We start from the raw sequence: 25,142 nt of genomic DNA, 5'->3' as shown, positions 1-25,142 counted from the left end.
TTTTTTTTTTTTTCCTGCAGTACACGGGCCTCTCACTGTTGTGGCCTCTCCCGTTGCGGAGCACAGGCTCCTGACGCGCAGGCTCAGCGGCCATGGCTCACGGGCCCAGCCGCTCCGCGGCATGTGCGATCTTCCCGGACTGGGGCACGAACCCGTGTCGCCTGCATCGGCAGGGGGGCTCTCAACCACTGCGCCACCAGGGAAGCCCAATTCCCAACCATTTTTAACACTCTTTACCCCCAAACCCTGTACTAGCAGTCATTCCCCACTTCTCCTCCTTGTCCCCAGCCCCATGCAATGTGAATCTACTTTCTGTTCCTGTAGGTGGCAAACTCTTCTTAAACTGGGATTTAAACTGTGCCTTCCTTCCCTCGAGGGAAGTTTCCTACTTAAGTCTTGCATTAGTTACTTACAGCTGCAGAACAAATTACCCCAATATTTAGCAGTTTAAAACAACATGCATTCACTTTCTCATAGTTTTTGTGGAGCAGGGGTCCAGGTACAACTAGGCGGGGTCTTCTGCTTCAGGATCTCTCATAAGGCAGCAAAGTGTTGGCCAGGGCTGTGGTCTTAACTGAAGGCTCAGCTGGGGAAGGAACTACTCCCAAGCTCACCTACACCATTGCTGGCAGGACTCGGTTCCTTGAGGACTGTTGAACTGAGAGCCTCATTTCCTCACTGGCTGGTGGCTGTAGGAAACCGTGAGTTCCTTGCCATCTGGGCCTTCCTGACATGGCAGCTTACTTCACCAGGCCCAAGGGAAGAGAGCATCTGCTAGCAAAACAGAAATCATATCTTTTGTAACCTAATCATGGAACGGATATTCCCTCAATGTTACTATGTTCTTTTGGTTAGAAGCAAGTTACTCAAGGGTAGGAGACTACACAAGGCTGTGAATGCCAGGAGGTGGGGAGTGTTGGGACCATCTTGGAGGCTGTGAACAAAAGCCCTATCCTGCAACTTTCCCATGAGTTCTGTAGGCTACTCAATATCTTTTTCTTTTTTTTTAATATTTATTTATTTATTTGGCTGCACTGGGTTTTAGTTGCAGCACGTGGGATCTTCATTGTGGCAAGCAAACTCTTAGTTGCAGCATGTGGGATCTAATTCCCTGACCAGGGATCAAACCTGGGCCCCCTGCATTGGAAGTGTGCAGTCTTAGCCACTGGACCACAAGGGAAGTCCCTACTCAGTATCTTTTTAATACATTTCTTTTTGGCTTCAGATAACTAGAATTGGTGACACTTATTTGCATACAGACCAACATGTTTGTCGCTTACTGTTCTGTAATTTTGTGATTCTGGTTTCTATTGCTTTAGCACCTTTCTCTATGAGGTGAAAGTCACTTGGTGAAGTTATTGGCACTGCTTATTACTCCTTTTTGTTTTTTCTGAAATCATCACTTCTGTGTCTGAGCACTTTAATACCTTAGAGCCAGCTAGCCAGAATTCATCAGAACTTGTTTGGATATTAATTTCCACAAACATCATAGAAGACAGGTTAAGAACGTCTCGTATTAGCCCTGTCAAAATAGGAAAACTGAGTCCTTTTAATGGAACAGGCCATAAAGCCTCACATCCAGCCCAGGGTTTTTGCAGTTTATCCTCATTTGGACTGTGAACAGAAGGTTGCTTTCTTTCCTAGAGATTCTGCAGAATTTTAGTATCAGAAATCCAGTGCATACTGGCTTAAGCAAGAAAAGGGAATTTGTTGGCTCACATCACTAGGAGAAATACTGGGGAGGCCCACAGGATCAAAAGAAGAGCTATAGAACTCCAGGGCCTGCAACCAGTGACTCAATGCAGGCAGTTATCCTTCTAGCTCTTGTGGAGCTAGCTCTGTCCATCATCTTCACGACTTGCTTTCTGGGCCTCATTCTTTACTATTACAATCATGCATTGGTTTGTGACCTTTAGTCTTTAAGCCAGAAGAGAGAAAAGTTGGGTCAGGTGTTTATTCCCAGGACAAGGAAGATGGGATATAATGCTAGGCCAGCCCTGGGTCACACAGCCACATTCATGTTGCCAAAAGAAAGACCATGAAAAACCAATAGCCACTACTGCCCAGTACAGGCTCTGACTCGAGCCCATTGTCAGTGGCCCAGACATACACAGACCAACCATGTAAATGACCCCTGAAATATTGGAGATCCTAAAAAGGACAAGACAATGCCATAGTCCGTGGTAAGGCCCTGTCTGGGAACCATGGATTGGAGAGATTCCATTTGGCCAATATATTTCATGGAGTCTGGGAATTCATCTTATTATAGCCAAGGTCCAGTGTCTTAGTCCACTGGCAAAGAAAGGCTCACATTGAATTTTTCCATTATAGATTTCACTTGTTCCCTAACTGCTTGACAGTTGGAAAAAAGTTATTAGCAGAGCCATGAAGGCCAGGGATGACATGGAAAATAGCTGTCCATTTCATGGACTCATGACCAAGGTTAAATTACAATAACAAAAAAGGTCAGACTTTTTATTTACTGCTACTTTCTGTGATTTATGGGCAGATTGTTGTTATTTGTTTTTAACCTTTCAAAGAAGGAATGATTTTTCAAGTTCATGAAAACCACATGTACTCATACTCATTAATCTTAGTGCCGAGGGTGAGTCTAGTTCTTAGACCATATACATATGGATTGAGATCAAGATTAGTCAGACTTGACTTTTGGAAGATGTAACAGTGTGCTCCCTGTAAATATGTGTATCGACACTGATGTTACCCTAGTAATTCTCCCAAAGAAGTCCTACGGAGGGTTCCCTAAGAACTTGGCCTGGGTACCATTCACAACTGCTCAGGGCTGGTCACTTGGTCTTTGGCACTTCTTTATGGAGGGCCTTGTATGTGCTAAGTGCCAGAAGAAATTGTGTAGGATTGTGTGTAAGCCTGATCCTGCCTACGTATAGCCTGGTTTAGGGCTCTCGCCTCAAGTAAGGAAGCAGCTCACATTTAAATTTAAATTGAGATCCAATATTAAAGGTGTAGGGTGTAGAGAAGTGAAGATAAAACTAACCATTTACCTGGTTGATGTCTCCCTGAGACAAAGGAGAGTACAGAGGGCAGGTACTCTGCTCTTGGTTCAGACAGACTTGGGTTTGGCTCTTAGCAAAGACACTCCCTAACCTGTGACACTGGGAAATTAGTTAAGTTCTTTAAACCTTTGTTTTCTCAACTGTAAAATGGTCCTAATAATAATACAAACCCTATAAGGGTCGTTTGATGTGTTTTAATAAGATAATCCAAGTAAGACATTTAGCGTTGTGTGGGAACATTGCTTTAAAACCACTAGAGTAGTTGTAATAATCTTAGGAGTTGTGATTTTTTTGGTCCCTTGGGGTCTCCTTCCTACCGCGCACTCAACCTTTCCCGAGTGTCGTATAAAGAGCAAATCAACACCACCACCTAGGGACAACATGGGCAGAGGCTTTAGAACTAGGCTGACCTGGGTTTATATGCAGGATTTAACTCTCAGAGAGCCAGTTCCTCAACTGTAACATGAGATGCTAATACATTTTATAAGGATTAGAGATAATATATTTAAACGTGTGACAGATAATAAGCTCCACTGTAGTTTGGCTCTAAAAAAATTCCCCCCCCGGCCATCTTTACCAGCTCAGTCATAGTGATGGTATAAGTGAGGAGCTCTAGAAGACAAATCTCAGCTGTCCTTGGTGTCAGTTTTAGCCTCATTCTTACTGGCCCTGAGCCGGACTTCATTGCTTTAAGTCTGGCTTGAGTTCCTTCAAACCAAGGAAGCCCTGAAAATGGGCACTGAAAATGGGCACTGTTGTTTAGAAGTACACTCTTCATAGAACTCATCCTGCCATGGGTGCCAATTAAGAAGTAAGATAGAGAGCTATCTCAGCTCCACCGAGAGTGGATGTGTAAGAATTACAAAGGCACACTAATATGGTTGTGATTTTGTATCCAGACTGGCAAGAAACATTTGCAAATAGAAGATTCCTTTGATATAGAAAAAATGTTCCAAGGTCAAAGTTTCTTGAGGAAAGTTCTCTCCACTTCCACCTGTACTGGAAAGCTACAAATCAATAAAAAGTCTGCATTTCCCCAAGTTACTGATTCTTCACATTGCAGATTCTTCCCCTGATACCATTTCACACAGGTTCCTATTCAGGAGAGAAAAAAGTTGGGGGAAATTTAAAAGCACTGACATCTGCTGACATTCTCCCTGCTTGTGTCTTGCAGCCTACTTCTGCTTCCTCCTGACTGCTCTGGGTGTGACAGCTGGTGCCCATCGCTTGTGGAGCCACAGGTCCTACAAGGCCAAGCTGCCCCTGAGGATATTTCTGGCCGCTGCCAACTCCATGGCTTTCCAGGTGGGGATGGAGGGTCCTTGCTGCCGTAGGGACCTAGAGCAGGTGGCAGTGTGGGAGGAGGCACCCAGTGGGGTGGACATCCTCCATGCCCACTCTAGGCCCAAGCACTCCCTGCCTGTGTCAACTTTTTATCCTTGTAGCTTTAGATACTATAAAATGTTCCTGGGGGCCTTAGAGCACCAAGGCATGCTAAACTACAGAGGAGGTAAGGAAATTCCTCCCTCCAGAGTCCATGCCCTAAACATGACCCGAAACCCTCAACATCTGTCTAGCTCTGATGAGGGCCAAGTTCTGTGCTGAGCATGCTCTATGCATATCACCTTTGATCCTCACAGTAACCCCACAAGCTAGGTGTTATGCATGCCCCCATTTTACAGATGAGGAAACTAAGGCTTAATGAAGTTAAAGAACTTACCTAATTATCTGGCTAAAAATGGTACATCCAGATAGGCAAACGCAGTTCTGACTCCAAAACCACTGCTTCTACAACACGTATTCCTGAAGTTACCCTTTAAGATTGTGGTGAAAAGTCTATTATTCAATGTGGATTTGGAAGACTCAAGATTTAAGTCTTACTCTGATGGTTGCTAGCTGTGACTCACTCATCTCCAGTTTCTTCATCTGTAAAAATAAGAATATGACTTTATTTTCAGAGTTGTTATAAAATCATGATAAAAATGTAAATGTGGTCACAACTGTACTAGGATTGGGCCATATCCTTGAGGAGTGTGCCAGTCCTAGGCCATTTCCCACCACCTTGGGCACTTTCTGAGCTGCTGGAATTTTGGTTTCATCATGAATCTCTGTTTTCCCAATTCCTCATCTGATCCAGGCAGGGTGGGTGAGAACAATTTGTTTTCAAAATTTCTGCCAGTGTTATGAGGGCAGATGATTCAAGTCCTATGTATTTTCACCCATTAGGAAGAAATGGAAATTCCCAAAACTGCTTTAGGGTCCAGGGAAACAGGTGACTCAAGAGCCTCTCTGTGACCCTCAGATGTGCAGGTCAGGTGGTCACCTCTGCAACAGGCCTCCCATCCTTACAAGACAGCCTGACCCTGAGCATTTGTCTAAGTTGCCCTGTGTCTAAGAATTCATTTCCCAATTTTAGGCTTCCCTCCTGTCTGAGCATTCATAAAGCAAAAAGGATCCAGCACAATACATCACTCGGGGATCACAGTTCATATTATGAATATCTACCGGATAATTCAAGCACAGTTGGGAATAGGCACCAGGGTCCTAGGAGGAAGCTGTTTGCACAAAGGAGCAGCTGGCAGATTCTCGTTTTCATGTTCTTTTGTTGGCAATGGGAACTATGCTGCACTTTATTTTGACTTCAACAATCTTAGTTCAGTGTTGTGCTTTATTTATCATAACAATGGATTATGATAAGTTAGAAATTCATTAATTTAGGTCTTAGATGCTATTTAGGACTTAACTCAGTAATTTTCACTTATTTTGTTCAAGCAGTTTATTATTTTTAGCCTTCAAGTACACGCTCATGTAGTTATAAAGCACCTCTATTACCAGAATTTTTTCCGACATATATAACTTGAACTTGAGAACCTAAACCTCTTTTCCAAATGAAACTGTTTGTTTATAACTCAATTTTTGAGAACCTAAGTTTCCTTTACAAAACATCACATAACAGAACATCACACTGTGATTTGAAATTTATTTTGGGGGGAAAGTATATTGTGGAGGAAAGTATCCAGGTCATTGAATAAATTCAGGCCATTTGCTGGATATAGGCTTTTGTGCACATCTTTGTTCCTTCATCTGCAAAAATTGGGAGGAGCTAATAATATTTACCTCAGGGCTTCCCTGGTGGTGCAGTGGCTGGGAGTCCGCCTGCTGATGCAGGGGACGCGGGTTCGTGCCCCGGTCTGGGAGGATCCCACATGCCGCGGAGCGGCTGGGCCCGTGAGGCATGGCTGCTGAGCCTGCGCGTCCGGAGCCTGTGCTCCGCAACGGGAGAGGCCGCAACGGTGAGAGGCCCACATACCACAAAAAAAAAAAAAAAAAATTTACCTCACATGGTTACTGGGAGGATGAAATAATGAATAATACATGCCTAGCTTATAGTGGCACTCAGTGAATATCGTTCCCCTCTTCTTTATGAGATTTGGCATACCACCTCATTCCTTTCTGTATTTTTGTGCCTATCATATAGAAAATACTCAGTGATTGTTAAGTGAATGAATAGTTTTATAAAGTATTTTCATAAATCATAAAATTTGAACTAAGCATGCTTCCTCCAGGCCCACATTCGTAGTGGATTTTTTTTCATTAATTCAGCAAATATTTATTGAGCACCTACTATGTGGCAGGCACTGAATTAGGCATAGTGGGCACAATGATTTGCAAACACAGTCACATCCTTACCTTCATGGAGGCTTCCATCTAATGGGATAATAGATTTTCCACAGTTTTCCAGTGGAAATAGTGCTTTATGGGTCTGCAGTTTTATAACAATGTCACTTAGACCTAGATGAGAGGTATCTGTAAGATCAGCAAAGGGCCAGCTTCCATACAATGCCTGTATCAGAGGGAAATAATTCAGTCAATTCAGATCATTTAACCCTAGGAAGAGAACCGCCTGGGAAAGTACAAAATGTGCTGTGATCTGCCAGTCTAGGGTACTGACCTACAACCCTGACTTAATGCAGAGTCATTGATTCAGGTTACCTTTGATATCCCCTTGGGTTTTTAAAGATAGTTTAAAAGGTTCTATTCCACTTTCTTCCATCAGAATGGTCATGCCTTTGGCCAAAATGGACCAAGTCATGCCATGGTTATCTCTTAGGATCAGCAGGGCTTTTGCTAGCTGCTGCAAACAAGATCTTGATCATTAAGAGCAGTGGTCTTTTTGGCACCAGGGACTGGTTTGTGGAAAACAGTTTTTCCACAGGTGAGGGGGAGCGTGCATGGTTCAGGTGGTAATGCCAGCAATGGGGAGCCATGGGGAGTGGCAAACGAAGCTTCGCTCGCTGGCCCCCTGCTCACCTCCTGCTGTGTGGCCTCATTCCTAACAGGCTGGGGACTGGTAGCAGTGGATGGGGTCCCCTGATTAAGAGCAGTTTTAAAATTGTGACTGAAACATTTGAACTTCCCTTTTCTCTTTGTTCTGTAGAGGACGTATGTATGGCTCAGAGGGCAATAGTGGGCAAGGTGAGGTACTTTTAGTCTGAAAAGATGATGATGGGGCAGGAATGCCAGACAAGGAGCTGTAATAATCCTCTGTCCCCTCCACACCCTTGCATTCAGCAAAGACCTCCTGAATTCCTCTCTCACCTGTTCTCCTTCCTTACCAGTAGGTTGCAAGTCAACCCGAAAGCTGCTTGCAGACTTCTTGTAATTTTCTCCTAGTCAAATATGGACCCAGGTAAGGGATTCCTGCCATCCAGTGGTCTCCAAGAGTTCAGTTTTCACAAAGTAGCCAGAACTTTGGATTTGTGTTGTCATGCTCATGCACACACCCCTGCTGGCTGCAGCTGGGTCTCTTGTGGTCCAACCAAAAGCACCAGTAGATGTTTCAGCCTCCTCCCTTACTGTCCACATTTGCTCATCAGATCCTAGTAAAGAGGCATTGGATTTCAAGCTGTAAGGGAGCTAAAGAAATTTAGTCTATGTCCCCTTTGTTTTACAGAAGGATAAAGAGAGGCCCAAAGAATGTCAGTGACTTGTCAAAAGTCACACAGCTAGTTAGTGGATAGACCAGACTGAAACCTAAGTCTCCTGACCACAGCCCCCCACCCCCACCCCACGCATCTTTTGGCTTACCCATGGATGTTCTTATGTGATGCCCAACCGTGTGATTTGTAGACAACTTTTAATTTGGTCTTGTTCTTTATCCACCCTGACATCCCTGTCTTTAACTGGTATATTTAGACCATTCACATTTAAAGTGATTATTGATATAGGTGAATATATCTACCTATCTACCATGTTTCTGTTTGCTATTCATTGCCCTTGTTCTTTGTTTCTTTTTTTTTTGTCTTTCACTCTTTTTCTGTCTTCGCTGGTTTTATTTGAGCATTTTATATGATTCTATTTTCTTTCCTCTCTTGACATGTCAATTATACATCTTTTCAAATTCTTTTTAGTGGTTGCTCTAGAGTTTGCAAAATACGTTTAGAACTAGTCCAAGTCCACTCTCAAATAACGCTGTACCACTTCAGGTACTGCACTAGTATTCCCACTTCCTCTTTCCTGTCCCTTATGACACTGCTGTCATTCATTTCACATATCCATAAGCTATAATCACCAAATTCATATTTGCTATTATTATCTCAAGCCAACTGTTATCTATTAGATCAATTAAGAATAAGAAACTTGAAGATTTTATTTTACCTTCATTTATTCATTCTCTAACACTCTTCTTTCTTTATGTAACTCTAAGTTTCCAACCTATGCTATTTTCCTTCTCTCTAAAGAATTTCTATCATTTCTTGCCAGGCAGGTCTACTGGTGACAAATTTCCTCAATTTTTGTTTGTCTAAGAAAGTCTTTATTTCTTCTTCACTTTTGAAGAATAACTTTGCTGAGTACAGAATTCAAGGATGTGTGTTTTTCTTTCAACATTTAAAATAATTTACTCCACTTTCTTCTTGCTTATATGTTTCTTAAGAGAAATCTGGTGTAATTCTTATCCTCACTCCTGTATAGGTAAGGTGTTTTTTTCTCCCTTTGGTTTCTTTCAAGATTTTCTTTTTGTCTTCAGGTTGAATATGATATGCCTAAATATAGATTTTTTGCTATTTATCCTGCTTGGTACTCTCTGACCTTCCTGGATCTGTGGTTTGGTGTCTGTCATTAATTTTAGAAACATTTCTTTCAGCCATTATTACTTCAGATATTTCTACTGTTTGTTTGTTCCTCCTTCCCTCTTGCCCACTCTCCTTTTCTCTCTCTCTTTCCCTCCCTCCTTCTTTCTTTCCTTCCTTCCATACTTCTTTCTTTCTACTTTGGGTATTCCCATTACACACAACTTATACCTTTTATAATTGTCCTACAGTTCCTAGATATTCTGTTCCATCTTTTCTCTTCACGTTTCAGTTTGGGAAGTTGCTATTGATAGCAACTTAGTCTTCAATTCAGTTATTCTTTCCTTAGCCATGTCCAGTCTAGTGATGAGCCCATCAAAAACATTTTTCATTTGTTACAGTTTTTCTGACTTCTAGCAGTTTCTTCTCATTCTGTCTTAGAGTTTCCATCACTCTGCTTATATTACCCATCTGTTCTGGCATGTTGTCCACTTTTTCTATTAGAGCCCTTAGCATATCAATCATAATTGTTTTATTTATTTATTTTTAAAATTTATTTATTTTTGACTGCGTTGGGTCTTCGTTGCTGTGCGCAGGCTTTCTCTAGTTGCAGCAAGTGGGAGCTACTCTTCGTTGTGGTGCACGGGCTTCTCACTGAGGTGGCTTCTCTTGTTGCGGAGCATGGGCTCTAGGTGTGTGGGCTTCAGTAGTTTTGGCACGTGGACTCTGTAGTTATGGCTTGCAGGCTCTAGAGCACAGGCTCAGTAGTGTGGTGCATGGGCTTAGTTACTCCATGGCATGTGGGATCTTCCAGACCAGGGCTTAAACCCATGTCCCCTGCATTGGCAGGCAGATTCTTAACCACTGTGCCACCAGGGAAGTCCACCATAATTGTTTTAAATTACCAGTCTGATAACTCCAACATCTCTCTCATATCTGAGTCTGGTTCTGATGCTTGCTTTTTCTTTTAAGATGGTAATTTTTTTGCCTTTTGGCATACTTTGTAATTTTTTGTTCAAAGCTGGACATGATGTACTGGGTAACAGGAACTGAGGAAATAAGCTTTAGTGTGAGGTTTTATGCTTATCTGGCTAGAAATTAGGCTGTGTTACCTTGTGCTATAGCTGTAGTGGTTTCCTCTAGTGGCCTTGTTTTTGTCCTTCCTTCGCTGTCTCTGGGCTTTCCTAGAGGCTTCTTCTTAAACAGGAGTTAAGGCTTTTAGTTCTTTCAGTCAAATCCCCTGTTATTGTACAGGAGCCCTATTGACATGGAGGTGAGGGGGAACATCCTCAGTCCTGTGACTAGGTCTCAGTCTTTTGTTGAGCTGGAGCTGAGTATTTACCTCCCCCCAGGTTAATCAGGCTTTGGTAAAACCCCAGTTGGTTAAGCTCTGGTAAAATCATTTCTCTTGAGGACAGATCTTGCTAAGGGGAGCAGAGAAATCTGCCTTGAATTTCAAAATGGTTACTTTTCTCCCGCTCCTGCTGGAAGAGCAAGGGGATTTTTGTCAGTTGATCATAGTGAGAACCTGGTAGGGATCCTGGAGGTAAAATTCATGAAAGTGTCGGGGCGCCTGGACTGCCCCCTAGGAGCTTTTAACTCTCAAGCTCGTCCATGCTAAACCTCCAGCAATTCATCAATTACACCTTAAAGTATTCCTACCCATCCTGGCACCAGCTGCAGACTTTTCCTCTTGGACCTCTGCTCCTGCTAGACTGTGATTCTCCGTAACTGCCTGCCCATCTCTCTAGTTTTTGGTGCAGCAGTTTGCCCCATGACCTCAATTCTCTGATAGATCTAAGAAGACTTGTTGATTTTCAGTTTATTTGGCTTTTTTTTCTTGTTGCAAGGATGGAAGTAAGTACTTCCAAGTGCTTTACATGTCAGACTGGAAAATGGAAGTTACCGTGTGATTCATAAATACGTCAAGTTAAACACAGGGTTATGGGCCATGAACTTTGGCAGGTATATAACAACAAAACAGCAACAATTATTGAGCCCTAACTACATACCAGCACTTCATTATGTATTTCAGTGATCTGACAATACCCGTACAAAGTAGATACTGTCATTTTCCTCATTTGATAGATGAAAGAAAGAGACTACGTAACCTGTCCAGGGACATACAGATTTAAGACTAAGACATATAGAAGGGGGATGCACGTGCAGGCAGCTTGACTCCAGAGGACACACTCTCACTGCAATGCCATAATGCCTGTCCCAGGATCAAAGTGTCTGTTTGTCTTTTCATTTGGTAAATACGTGCATTAAGCATCATTCCCAGCACTGGAGAAAAAGATGGACAAGGTCCTTACCCTCATTAATGTGTATATTCCAGTGGGAGAGAGAGCAAATAAATAAGCAAACGAATAAACAAGTTTATTCAGAGAGAGAGAAGAAGGTGAAGAATTTTTTTTTTTTTTTTTTTTTTTTTTTTGCGGTACGCGGGCCTCTCACTGTTGTGGCTTCTCCCGTTGCGGAGCACAGGCTCTGAACGCGCAGGCTCAGCGGCCATGGCTCACGGGCCCAGCCGCTCCGCGGCATGTGGGATCCTCCAGGACTGGGGCACGAACCCGTGTCCCCTGCATTGGCAGGTGGACTCTCAACCACTGCGCCACCAGGGAAGCCCAAAGATGAAGAATTTAAACACAGTGATAAAGAACGCCAGAGAGGGCGGCTTCTTTAGAGAGGATGATCAGGGAAGATGTTGTCGCTGAGGAGGTGACATTAGAGCTGAGATCTAAGGGAGGGAACAGGTATGGGAAGAGCATTCCAGACAGAAGGAGGAGCCGGAAGTGGGAACAAGTATGTTGCGTTCAAGGAGGAGCAAGGTGGCCCATGTGGCTGGTCCAAGGGAGTGAGGGAGAAGATGGTCACAGGAGAGGCCCAAGAGCGGGGCAGGGCCACACTAGTGCAGGGCTCTGTCAGGCATAGCAAGCAGTTTGCATATTATTTTAAAAGTCCTGGAAAGGAACTGCAAGATTTTAGGCAGGGGAGCGACATGCCTCATGCATTTCAATGGCAAAAGTGAGCCTCAGACCACCGTCATGAGACCTGGGAGATGTTGTACCAGATTCAGGATGGTGGACCCACCCCCAAGGCTGGGTCTCCATGGGGAGAGCCTGTTGAGGAGGGAGATTGCATGTTGAGGCAGTGCCCTCAAGGACAGCTCAGGGTGTTAGCAGCAGCGTGGAGTGGCAGTTGGTTAGAAGGAGAAAAAGACATGCCGCAGACTCAAGAATCCTTGCGTGGCATCCCTTGCAGGTCTGACTCTCAGGGCAGAGATCCTGTTTCGGGGTGTGCCGTCTTCCCTAACAACCACCCTAAGCTTCAGATGTACAGCCCTTCTTCCGCATGGCAGAAACAGGTTCACCTTCCTCTGGCAAGACGGGTGGATGTGGTTGGTTTCCTCCTGCTGTGTCAACAGGCGGCGGCAGAAGTGGTCCTGACCCTGATGCCCCGAGAAGTCTTCCTGGTGTGGTTTTGGAAGATGACTTGCACACCTGCCTCACATCATCTCCTTCCACAGCATCTTGCCCTCCTGGGCACCTTTGGAGTCAAGTAGAAAGGACAAATAGCTTGGCTGTCTCTGAGCTCTGGTGATACATGGATTCATCAAAGCGTTGTTGTATACATGCTGCTTTGTGACTCCATCAGTATTGCGGGATACTCTGACAGATGACGGGGTGGAGGTGGGAAGCAGGAGAGAGAAGAAACTCTCCCGGGGCTGCTGCATGAGGCCCAGCATTTTCCCTCTGTGCCTGCCTGGTAGGATTAACCACACTTCCTACCAATAAAAATGTCCCTTTTAAAGTAGAGATTAAGATGGCTCCACCCCCCTAAGATGCTTCACCTCCTTTGTTGTGGGTCTAGGTCAGTGGAAGCAGGTGACATGAGTGAAACCACCTCAAGGGAACGAAAAGGTGATAGCCTGGGGTGTCCTGAGAAGAGAGTAATTCTGTAGATGGACATGCCAACCAGTAGGGCTAGTCCCTCCCTCATGTTGCCCTCCCCAAATATAACAGAGACTCTTTATACAAATCTTACCCTCTTTGTAGTACAATGGATGAATTCCTTGATTGAATTTAATCAAGGTGATTAAATTTTGTAAACAAAAAATGATATACTTTAAAGGCATACAGAGAGTTTTTATTGAAAGAAATACTTGGTAAATAAAGTCGAGGGTATTTTTGCAAACAAATAGCTACCAGATTTTTATCTGTTAATTTGGTTCCACACCTATATTGGATGAAAGTTACTTTTATTTAAGATGAATTCCACCTGCAGTCCTGTCAATTTGGAATCTATTCTGAAACATATTATCAAGCTAAATGTTTCATCCTGCCTTCTTTTCACACAGAAGATGTTTAGTAGCGCACAGGCAGGGCATCCCCTTCCCCTTATCCGTGTTCTTCCCCTACTCCCCCCAGCCCCCTAAATCCCTACTCCCCCACCAGTTTCTCCTGGAACCACAGAAGGTTGGAGCTGAGGGACCTTAGAAACTAAGTCTAATCCCTTTTCTAACAACTAAAAAAACTAAGGGCCAAATATCTGTGAATATTTTTGTTTGTTTATTTTTCCACACTGTCTCCAGAAATGCTTATGGAAGTTGAAGGAGACTGTGTCACAATGCAATTCCTTGACAAGCTACTTCTTCCTGTACCTGCCACCAGGTATTTGGGCTGAGCTAGCACGTTGTCACTGCTTATTCTTCATTCCACTGCTATCCTGCCAGACACTCTTATGTTGCTGCTTTCTAGGTTTCCCAACCCACTGATTATTTTGCATTTTGGATGATTTCTCTCCCAGCTGCCTTCATTTGCATTTTTCCTAAATCAGATCTCATTGTGATAATTTCTATTCATATTTCTAACCTCTTTAGATCCATTTGTGTTATTTCTCTGTCCTCAATGATGTCTGCAGCACCTCCTAACTTGGCACCAACCAAAAATGTTATTAAATGTGTACGCCTTGTTCCCAGTCATTAATGAAGGTGCTAAATAAAGCTAGATCTAACAGATCCATTGGGGCCTTCCATTAGCTGCCTCCCCCCACCCCATCCCCATAGATATTGAGCTGTTTTTCATCTTTGGTTCTTGTTTATTAAGGTTCAAGCTTTTCAGTCATCCTGTCCTAGTTCCTACTAGCACCAACCAGAGCTCTTGTCACAAATGTTTCAAGGATGTTTTTTTACATGCTTTATTAAACTCTAAAGGTACGATATATAGAAGTCATTGAATCAACAATTTTAATTAACGGTAAAATTTATAATTTCATATGCCAGAGGAAATTTTTAGCCTTGCTTTTAAAAACTCTTCTAGAAGGCAGACACATTTGATTGTCTTTATGTCTCCTATTTATTCTTCTATAGCTTTTTGTGTAAATCTGCTGGTTAATTCTCTTTGAATTTAAAGGTGCATAAACCATTATGTGCTTGTGAGGAACACAAGTGATATATATGAAATGGCCCTTGTCATGAGGAGCTTATGATCAGATAGAGCAGGCTAGACCTAAGTATAATGAGGAGGGACTCTAACCAGACAATGAGGAGTTGAATTGCTTGAAAGCTTCATACTGATTCTTAGGGCTGCAAAAATAGGAATATGAATTAGGATGTTAAGATAAAGCCTAATGCAGAAGGGAAGTTTTGAGCTGAAAACTCAAAAGGTAAAAAGGATTTGCATAGGCAAGGAAGAAGTGGGGGAACATAGGGAAATATCTGAGCTAAGGTAGAGAGAGAGGAATGATCGTGACATCCTGTGTGGGGTCTCGGAGCAGTAGAAAATCAGTCTGATTGAAGAAAGAATCTGACTGGTGTAACGTCAGTTTGCAAATCCAGTTGACTGTATGGCATCTCTCACTGGACGACTCTTAGGCATCTCAAAATCAGTGTGCCCAAAATTAACGTTGTGACTCTACCCTCTCTCCAAACTACTTCTCTCCTAGTTTTCCCCACCAGAAATATGGGTGTCATCCATGATTTCTCTAGTCCCCTAATCACCCCTCATCCAATCTTTTATCCAATCTCTTTAAGTTCTACTGCTCAATTATATCTTGAAACTGAATAATTCTCATTTCTGCCACTCTCTAGTCCAAGCCATGACTGTTTCTTGCCTGGACTACTACAAAAACCGAGCACTTGCCCCTCTCCATACTGCAGCCAGAGAGAACTTACTGAAAATTAAACCAGTCTCTAGCAAGAAAAGAAAATCTTTCAGTGGCAGGGCATTGCCTTTGGAATGAAGTCCAACCTTGTTATCATGGCATAGAAGCCCTGGTGTGATCAGGCTGTACACACCAGTGCTCTGTTTCCACTCCACATGGGTGTACTTCAATACAATTGTAATACTAACCATTTGAGTTGGCTTCAGATCCACAAAGAAAAGCGCCAGTCCTCCACATGGATGCCCGTGCTTCAGATCCAGCCATGAGCAGGGGTCTCCAGGCCCCCCGTATCTACAGACTCAGGGCTTCCCACAATTCCCTCATGTTCAGTAATTCGCTAGAACTACTCACAGAACTGAAGAAAGTGCTATACTTACTATTACAGTTTTATTTTAAAGGATACAAATCAGGACCAACCAAATGGAAGAGACACACAGTGGGAGGTCTGGGAGGATCCCACATCCAGAGTTTTCTCACCTCTCCCTGTGGAGTCAGCTCACCTCACCTTCCCTGCACATCAGTAGGTTCATCAGCCAGGGAGCTCCTCTGAGCCTGTGTCCAGAGCTTTTACTAGAGTTTTACTAGAAAGACATGATTGATTAAATCACTGGCCATGTGACTGAGCTCAATCTCCAGTCCCCTTCCCCTACCAAAGGGCCAACCCTCTAATCACACACTTGGTCTTTCTGGTGACCAGCCCCAATCCTGAAGCTATCCAGGACTCCCTACTGAGTCATCTCATTAGCATAATGATGTCAATCCTATCACTCAGGAAATTCCAACAGTTTTTGAATCTCTTTACCAGGAACCACTGGGGACAAAGACCAGGTATATCTTTATTTCACCACAAAACCTCCCAGACCTCATCTTGCACCACTCTTGCCCTCCATGCACAGACATGCTGGTCTTCTCGTAGCCCCTGGACTGTGCCACGTCCTTCCCTGTCCCTGAGACAATTCCCTTCTCCCTCTCTCACTCCCACCCAACTCCCACAGCCTAAGATTACCTGATCAGAAAGTCCTTGCCTATCTCAATGTCGCCCTTGTATCTCCCCATACTTATTTGCTGCATAGCACCTGATTTTATCTATGTTTGTCCCCTCCATAGAATATAAACTGTTTGAGGACATAGCCTTGTCGTCTTGTTCCTTCTTTATCTTCTAGCACATACCAACATTCAGTACATATTTGTCAAATTAAAGAATAAATAAAGTGGGAAAGATAAGAATATTAATGCCATTTGAAGCTATTTGATTGTTAAGAAGAAGAAATGTTTAGGCTTGATGAGAAAAGTAATACAGAGAGGTTGTCAAATCAGAAGCAAGAGAATGATAGGTTTGGGGGGCATATGAATATGGGGAGTATGATTGCAGTGTACCAAATGTATTGTGGAGGGGAAAGGACTAGAGGCAGGAGGCTTTAGAAGACTATTCCGTTGGAGCAACAAAGGCAACAAAAGCCCGTGCGCCATAACTACTGAGCCCGTGTGCCACAACTACTGGAGCCTGCGCTGTTAGAGCCCATGCTCCGCAGCAAGAGAAGCCACTGCAGTGAGAAGCCCTCACACCTCAACGAAGAGTCGCCCCCGCTCGCCACAACTAGAGAAAGCCCACGTGCAGCAACGAAGAGCCAACGCAGCCAAAAATAAAATTAATTAATTAAATAAAAATAAAAAATATGTCTTACTCAAATACATTCTTGTTGTAAGAGATAAATACTGGAGTAACAAAAGAAAATATGAGACCCCCTTTCTTACTTTGCAATCTTTTTTTTTTTTTTTTTTACTTTGCAATCTTTAAGTTTTGTCAACAAACACTTTTTTAAACTGTTAAAGTTGGCTTTTCAACATTTGCCTGATTTGCCTGGCTCCTAAAACCTCCCCAGGCTGAGTGGCACAGGAGGACTAGGCAGCAAGTGGAGACTTGTTCTCTCGAAACTGCAATTTGCCAGGTGGTGAAGACTGCTGCCAGGCTTTTCTTGGGGACTTTCTGGGCTCTTCTTACAGATTGCCAGTATTATCTGGAGGGAAATCAATACTGACCCAGTATCAACAGTGGGGAAAGCACCGAATGTTCTTCACTGTTTGAATAGGACAGTGTTGGCATCTGAACTGGGGGAGATTAAATTCAGACCCCAGAGACTGAGATAAAGTCTATTTCAAATGAGCCTTAGGGTCCCTAAAGAGTGGAGGCCACAGCATCTTTCCCTCTTTGACCCCCTTGATAAAACGACCCTTTTTCTCAGACAGGACATCATTACTCATAAGACACACACACACAAACATGCACACACACACGCATATACACACGTTCTACTCTAAAACTTGCCTATTGAAGCTAACATGTTGGTCCTAGTTTCTTTTTCACTACTGACTGAAAACAAAGATGTATTATGAATACAAGTGGAATTCCCTTTGGCTATGTTTTGAAGCCACCTGGTAAACTTTCCCTTTTGGAATTATAAGCAGCCACACAATTGAATTAGGGGGCAGAACAACCACACTGGTGTCTGGTCAGAAGCAAGCAACTGTTTGCAGCTGTGCTAGGGGAAAGCCGGTCACTGGTTCTGCTTTCAGATCTGTTGACTGGGACAAGCTAAATGCTGTTTAACTTGGCCTTCATCTTGCTACCCAGAGCAAATTACGTGGGCCTTAAAAGACAGTTTCCCCTACTGCCATTTAAAGGACTTGATTCAAGAATTTATTCTGAACATAAAAGGAAGTTGGGGAAGAGTAGTTTTGACAGAGTGGGTTGCTTTAAAATCTGCTTCAGTGGAGCTGTTGAGATTGATTACCTTTGCTCAAGTCCCAGAGAATACACAAAGGCTGTGCTTATGGAGAAAAATCACCACATGATCAATTTCAATTTCTACAGTCTCAGCAGGGATCCCATTTAGGGATATTATCTATGATGGAGAGGGAAGTAATAGAGGTACAACACAAAGGATGGGTTTAAGTGAGGGCACTGTCACCCTGGTTGCGGTGTGATTGGTTGGTTAGTGCTAATAAGAACGAAGATAGGAGAAGGGTGACATAAATACACTATCATGTGTAAAACAGATAGCTAGTGGGAACCTGTGGTATAGCCCAGGGAGCTCAGCTTGGTGCTCTGTGATGACCTAGATGGGCGGGATGGGGTGGGGGATGAGAGGGAGGCCCAAGAGGGCGGGGATATATGTATACATATAGCTGATTCACTTCATTGTACAGCAGAAACCAACACAACATTGTAAAGCAATTATACTCCAATTTAAAAAAAAAAGGCAGAAAAGGTAAGAGAAAAAAAAAGATATATCACTGACTGGATTACTAGATGAATATTACGGCTTCATAGTTTTTCCTAACCTGGGGCTGATGGCAGAAGCTGGGTTATTTTGATTCTGGAGTATAGAAATTTTAAAATAATGTTTCCCTCATATTACAAAAGAAAAACTTGATCATTATAACAACGTAGAAAATACAGACAAACTGAAAGAAAAAATTAAAAATCACCCACTGCCCCACTCCCTACGGAGAACAACTGTAAACATGTTGACTTATACTTTAAAATTTTTCTGTGCTTAAATACATATTTTTATTAAGAATGCATTCATTACTGCATCTTTTATTTTGAAAACTGTCTTTCACTTAACTACCTTCTACCTCATCTCTCCATGTCAGTACTACAATATCCCTTTTTGTGAGTTTTTAAATACAAAACCAACAGATGCTCTTGTTAAAAATTTCTGAGTATAGGATAAAATGTAAAAGTATTTCTCCTACCTCCCAGTCTTACCTCCCCTAAGGTAACCCTAAGACTTTAATATTTCACACACACACACACACACACACACACACACACACACACACAGAGTATTCAATTAACTAATGTATCACAAGGTACAAAGTCAAATCCTGTTATGTGGAAATTCAGGGTTTTTCCAAGTTTTCACTTCAGTGAGCATCCTTGTGATTAAATATTTGCACACAGCTATGATTATTTCCTTAAGATAAACTCCAGAAAACGAATTGCACAATTTTAGCGCTTTTAATACATGCAGCACATTTGCCCTTCACATGGTTTGTGTCAATTTCTCCCTCCCACCCATACTCAACATTGAATTTTAAAAAATCTTTAAAAGTATAACACATATAGAAAAGTGTCCAAACCATGGGTTAGCCCTGTTCAATATGGTAGCCACCAGCCACATGTGGCTACTGAGTACTTGACATGTGGTTGGTCCAAGTTGAGATGTGCTGGAATTGTAAAATGCAAGCCCAGTTTTGAAATATGGGTACAGGAAAAGTATCATATAAAATATATCATTAATGATTTTATGCTAATAATATATTGAGTGATATTTTGGATGTAGTATGTTAAGGAAAAATATATGATTAAAATTGATTTTTTACTTGTTTATTTTCACTTTTTTAGTGTAGCTACTAGGAAAATTTAAATCACATATGTGGCTCACAATTGTATCTCTCTTGGACAGCACAAAGTAGGACGTGGTATGGCTTCTTGGGTAATGAAACCTGCCACGGAGGGGTATACTCCTGATTGGCTGTCTTCCTCTTCCTCTCCTGTTCCCCTGACCCCACCCCTGCCTGTGCCTCAGTTACAGCTAGCGCTCTTAGAACTAATGTAGCTCCCTTCACCACAACAATTCTTTGTCAGGAGTGATCAATAAACACAGGGTGAGTGTCCACTATTGAAGGCAATGGGGTATTAAGACCGTGATCTACCAGAACCGACCATTAAGTACAAACTCGAAGTTGCAAGTTGAATCATTTGTTAATTGATTTGTTAGAAAGTGTACGTACTTAGGCTTCAGGAATTGCTGCTGGGTCGAGCATCATGCCCCTATTAAAATGTGCACGCAGAGCATGGACAGACGGAATACGCACACTTGACAAGTCAGTTTGTTGATGGAAGGTCACCATCTCTTGTCGGCCCTCAGCTTTCTCTTCCTCACACATTGACTGTACTAAACACGCCCTCGGAACACACACCTTTTCATCAAACACAAATGCTCTTCCCAGGCTGGCTTCCACACCCAATCACTTCAGGGTAGAAGCAAAATGCAGATAAGTAGGAAGAAGAGGGCCCAGAGATGACCATGTGAATCTTACTTCCTTTCTGCCCTATTGTTGTCTTACATCTTGTTCTCTGAGTCACTTTTTCGCTGGACTCAGCTTTAGAGTTTAAAAAAAAAAGATTTTTTAAAGTACATCTTAAAGTATTTTTGGCTCGATTGTATGCTCGATTATTTGGAATGTGGCCCAAATCCTTGCTTCATTCCACTGCTTCAGTCAAAGTAGCTTCTGTCTGGAAGGCATTCAGGTAAGGGGGATTAAAATAAAGAAATATCTCTGTTCCATCTTGTCTTCATCATCATTCTTTTGTTGTTCTATCATGCTTAATTTTATGAGAATAATGTTTCTAGCCCTTTGGAACTCTCCACTTAGAGTTTTCTCTTTAAAAGACTCTCCCTCCTCTAAACTTGAAGAGTAAGGGAAATATCTTGTGGAAACGAGTGTGAACTAAGAACCGAAGGAGCACCATCTTTGTTCCGTTATTGGTTTGACTTACTAGATGAACTTGAATACATGTCTTCTAAACCTTAATTTTGCCATCTGTGGACTAGGGACAGAGTGTTCCCCCTCCTTCCTATGTTTAGTTGGGTTTGCAATAAAAGCAATAAACTGGATGCAAAAGTAATAAATTATTCCTTGGGCTGCAGTGGTCTTGACATTTGAAATTCCTTCCAGACTCCAGATTCTGTGATTATAAATAATAAATGCTTTCACTCTTTCCAACCACTGTGTTTCAACACACTGGTAAAATTTAAAGACCTCTTTCTTATCGCAGTAAGCCAGGCTACAATGTTTACCTTACACAGATTGCTAAGCACATTTTTCCCTCTTTATATTCAAAGCTGAGCCTATACTTCTTAAGGTCTTTCTACCTTCCCTCTTTCTGTCCCATTACCCAAGGGTTAAGCAAATTTTAAAAGTTTTCAATGGTGCTATAAAATGAACAAGGTTGAGTTGCCTTCCAGCAGCACTGGTTGAGCCAGAAAGACAAAAAACTCCATGAAATATTTTTTGGTTAAAAGAACTGTTAAAACTTTGAGGATGAAACAGTTCTCTCTCTTCTCATCAGCATGAAGAAGCCAATATCTGTGAAATGGCAGATTCCTAATGAAAGCATGACTAAGTACTGAATAGTATGGTATAAAACATTATTACCTTTTTTTTTTAAAAAAAAGAGCTTATACACTATATATATTTATTTTTATTTTCAGATTATAGTTGGCCCTTGAACAACTTGGGGGTTAATCCATCTATAATTTATCATTGGCCTTTCCTATCTGCAGTTCCTTTACATTCTCAGATTCAACCAACCTCAGACCATGAAGTACTATTGAAAAATATCCGTGTGTAAGTGGACCTGCACAGTTCAAACCTGTGCTGTCCAAGGGTCAACTGTAATTTTCCTACCAAAAGCACTACTTCCCAACCTAATTTGTCATCTCAAAGCTTTGAAAGCATTATCAGATAAAAACAAATCTGAGTATACATCGAAAGTTTATAGGTCTCATTGGCCCATGGCTATAGCTAAGATTTCATTAACAGTGTCAGCTGAAATGCTGCCCTGATAGCTCACCCAGGACCTCCAGCTCCTGTCACTCTCTCCCGTCACCAGAGGGTCAACAGGCTGGTCCCCCATGTGTGCCTGAGCCCCACCCTGTCTGTGGGTTTGGCAGAGTCTGCTGGACTCTGATGCTTCTCCTTCCTTGGGCACCAGAGTCTCTCTTGGGATTCCAGTGAGTGCCCCCTGCCCCTCAGGCATTGCTGCTTCTCCATGTTGTAGATTCGGCCAAGTACACCAGATTCCACAAGGAGCCTAAGTCCCCTCCTCTCCTTTCTGTGACACACTGTTAGAGCAGTCCTCAAACAATATTATTTGTGCCTCGGTATTTTGCAGAGATTTGGTGAAGTACCTCTTTGCATTTTTACTTACTGACTTCCTCTTTGCTGTGTGTTGGACATGAACTCCATCAAAGAGGGGGAGGTAGGGCAGAGAGAGCCAGACCAAGAACTAACCCCCTTCCATACTCAAGGTTACACCTCTCCTCTGACCACCAAAACTTGAGGGCAGATGTCTGTCTTCTTGACATGAACGATCTCCCAGGAGACTTCGGTAACCAGAACTTTCTTCAGGTTTCCCCACTAGTTCACTCAACAAGGCTGAACCTCCTGCAGTGGGCACATTCCAAAGACAAGCTAAGATCCTCACTAAGTGAGGATGTACTCTTGTTTGGATGAAAACCACCCCAGACCAACCCCCAGCGATTGAACTTGAGGTTGAGAGATTGCGGTTGAGGGTGGGAGCAAGTATAAATCAGTGAGGAGGTGAGGGGGTGGGGCGGGAGGAGGGGAGGCTGAGGAACTTTGGGGAAGGTGCCAGGGTGTTTTAGCCCTTCACTCAGGTCTGCATTCTCTCTGCAGAACGACATCTTCGAGTGGTCCAGGGACCACCGAGTCCACCACAAGTACTCGGAGACGGACGCTGATCCCCACAACGCCCGCCGGGGCTTCTTCTTCTCCCATATCGGGTGGCTGTTTGTCCGCAAGCATCGGGATGTTATCGAGAAGGGGAGGAAGCTTGACGTCACCGACCTGCTGGCTGATCCTGTGGTCCGGTTCCAGAGAAAGTAAGTGAACGGACACCATCGATTGTCCCTGAGCGACAGGACCTGGAGGCAGGGCACAATGGGGTGCAGTAATATCCCCAAGCAGTTCTCTGCATAGCACTTACCCTGACGATTGGGTCTTCTTGTTAGGATTGCCGTCTGTTTATTCATTCCTTTTTATTTATTTTAATTTTTTAAATATTTTTTTATTATATATATGTATATTTTTAAATTCATTCCTTTTTGATCATTACGTTTTCCCCTGTTCACACATTTGTTTTGAATTTGAGCTTGATTTTGAAATGGATTTCCTTTAAGCCCACTTGTCATGTCCTTCAGACCCACCTGAACTACTGATTTCATGGAATGTTTCTGTAGTTGTCCTCGCTTGCTCATTCATGTTTCCCTGGGGTAGCGAGGAGGAAAGAGAGGACTTGCTTATTTTAGTGACACACTTGACTTCAACAGGACTGGACTCCCGCCAGGTCCCCTGCTCTGTTCTCCCTGAATTCTCTTGTAGTGAGGCCTCCTCTCCCCCAACCCTTGGAAATGGTAACACCAGTAGGTTTCTGTGCAGGGAAAACGTGACCATGTAACAAAGAGCCTCAAAATGCTTGTGTGCACTAATGGTGTCAGCTGAGCATATTCAGTCCGTCAGCATTTGCAGGGTGGATCTATGTTCAACAAGCACATGGTGAAAGCTTGCCTGTTATCGTGCTGGCAAGTGGAGGGCAACCATGGTTCACGTTTTAACTAGGGAGCTGGCCTAGACTCTATCCATGTTGGTCTGGATCTGTAAAGTTGGCCACAATGAGAGCATTTATAAATGGGCTCGTTGCCCCAAAGCAATGGATTTATGTGCAAAGAGGGACAATTTGGGGATCACACTCTGGTGAGAGCCTTGAGATAATATGGTGAACAAGTGGTCACTGGACACCCATCTCCACTGACAGGCAGGAGTCATTTGAGGACTCATTCCAAACAGAATCTCCCAATAATGGAAATGGAGGCTGTGCCTTTGACACAAGAGATCCTTGCACGAGAGGAAGTATGGCTGAGAAATGTGCTCATTTTCCCCTCAGTGGATGGTGGTTGCAAAGGCTCACACTCGCTCTAAGGCTCAGTTCCAGCTGTAAAATGGGAATAAGAGTAGTACCTATCTCTTACAGCTTTTATGAGGACATAATGAAAAAAAATGTATGAGAAATGTCTGGCATTTATATAGTAAGAGCTTAGATCCATAATGTCTCTTATTCCACAGGCAGTGGCAACTCCAGAGGATTCCCTGTCTTTCCACCCCCTGCTTCTGTTGGCTTCACCATAGGGTCTTCTCTGTGCTCCTCCATACAGCTCTTTCAGGTGGACACAACCAGTGTCAATAGCCAAAATTTTATAGTAGATGTTTTCAATTTACAATTAAATGATTTGTTGATTTTGATTTTTCACCATGAGAGTAAAAGAGGAAAATCTGCAAAATTCAGAAAAGTAGAAAGAAACTCATGCGCAGTCCAAACACACAAACACAGCCACGGTTCAGATTCTGTAGTATCTCCTTCTATATTTTATGTGTATATTTGACATATTTTACATGATGGCAGTCATACTGCTTATGTAATTTTATGTCTTGACTTTTAACTTCAGATTATCTTGTAAGCACCATTATCAAAGGCTGCATGGGTTCACCGTTTGAGTGTCATAGTTTATTTAACCATCACTCTGTGATGGGATACGTATGTCTTTTCCAATTTTGTGATATAAATGATGTTGCTATACAATTAGTAATGCTTTGGGACAATCAGACCTTAGATTAATTTGAAGATCTCAGATGAAGAGGCAGAGGATCTTCTGTTTTATTCCTGAGAACCAAGCTGAGAATAATAGTCTCTGACCAAAAAAAATGGTTTCTCTGACCAAAAAAATGGAAGTTTTTTTTTCATCTTTTCCCTTTAAAAAATATGGTAATCTGATTCATTAGGTGTATACTCATGGTACCTACATCCAAAGACTATTACTAAATGCAGGCAGAAGAACAAAGGCTATTTCGGCATGTTCCTTGAATAGTTATCTGAGAACATCTTTCATTTCCAGTCCAGTAACCAAAGGAGATTGTAGCTATCAGAAACCACTCACTCATATTATCATCTCTTATATATCATTGAGGTCCTGCTAGAAATCAGTGCTGAGGATATGACCTTAAA

The 25,142-nt window shown here is 42.7% G+C and overlaps 1 protein-coding gene across 1 annotated transcript in view; it reads left to right on the top strand.

Moving 5' to 3' along the window:
- The window catches only part of SCD5 (stearoyl-CoA desaturase 5), a gene marked incomplete at its 3' end in the record, with an annotated part of 161,914 nt that overhangs the window by 86,653 nt on the left and 50,119 nt on the right, over positions 1-25,142 (top strand). Inside the window, exons 2-3 of the mRNA XM_079920272.1 lie at positions 4,207-4,337; positions 22,760-22,965. Coding sequence (XP_079776398.1) covers positions 4,207-4,337; positions 22,760-22,965 — 337 coding nt within the window. The remainder of the gene's footprint in view (positions 1-4,206; positions 4,338-22,759; positions 22,966-25,142) is intronic.

This window comes from Stenella coeruleoalba (genome assembly GCF_951394435.1).
Source record: "Stenella coeruleoalba genome assembly, chromosome: 4".
In the NCBI taxonomy this organism is placed as follows: Eukaryota; Metazoa; Chordata; class Mammalia; order Artiodactyla; family Delphinidae; genus Stenella; species Stenella coeruleoalba.
The sequence above is the reverse complement of the archived record's forward strand: the minus strand, read 5'-3'. Positions and strand labels throughout refer to the sequence as shown.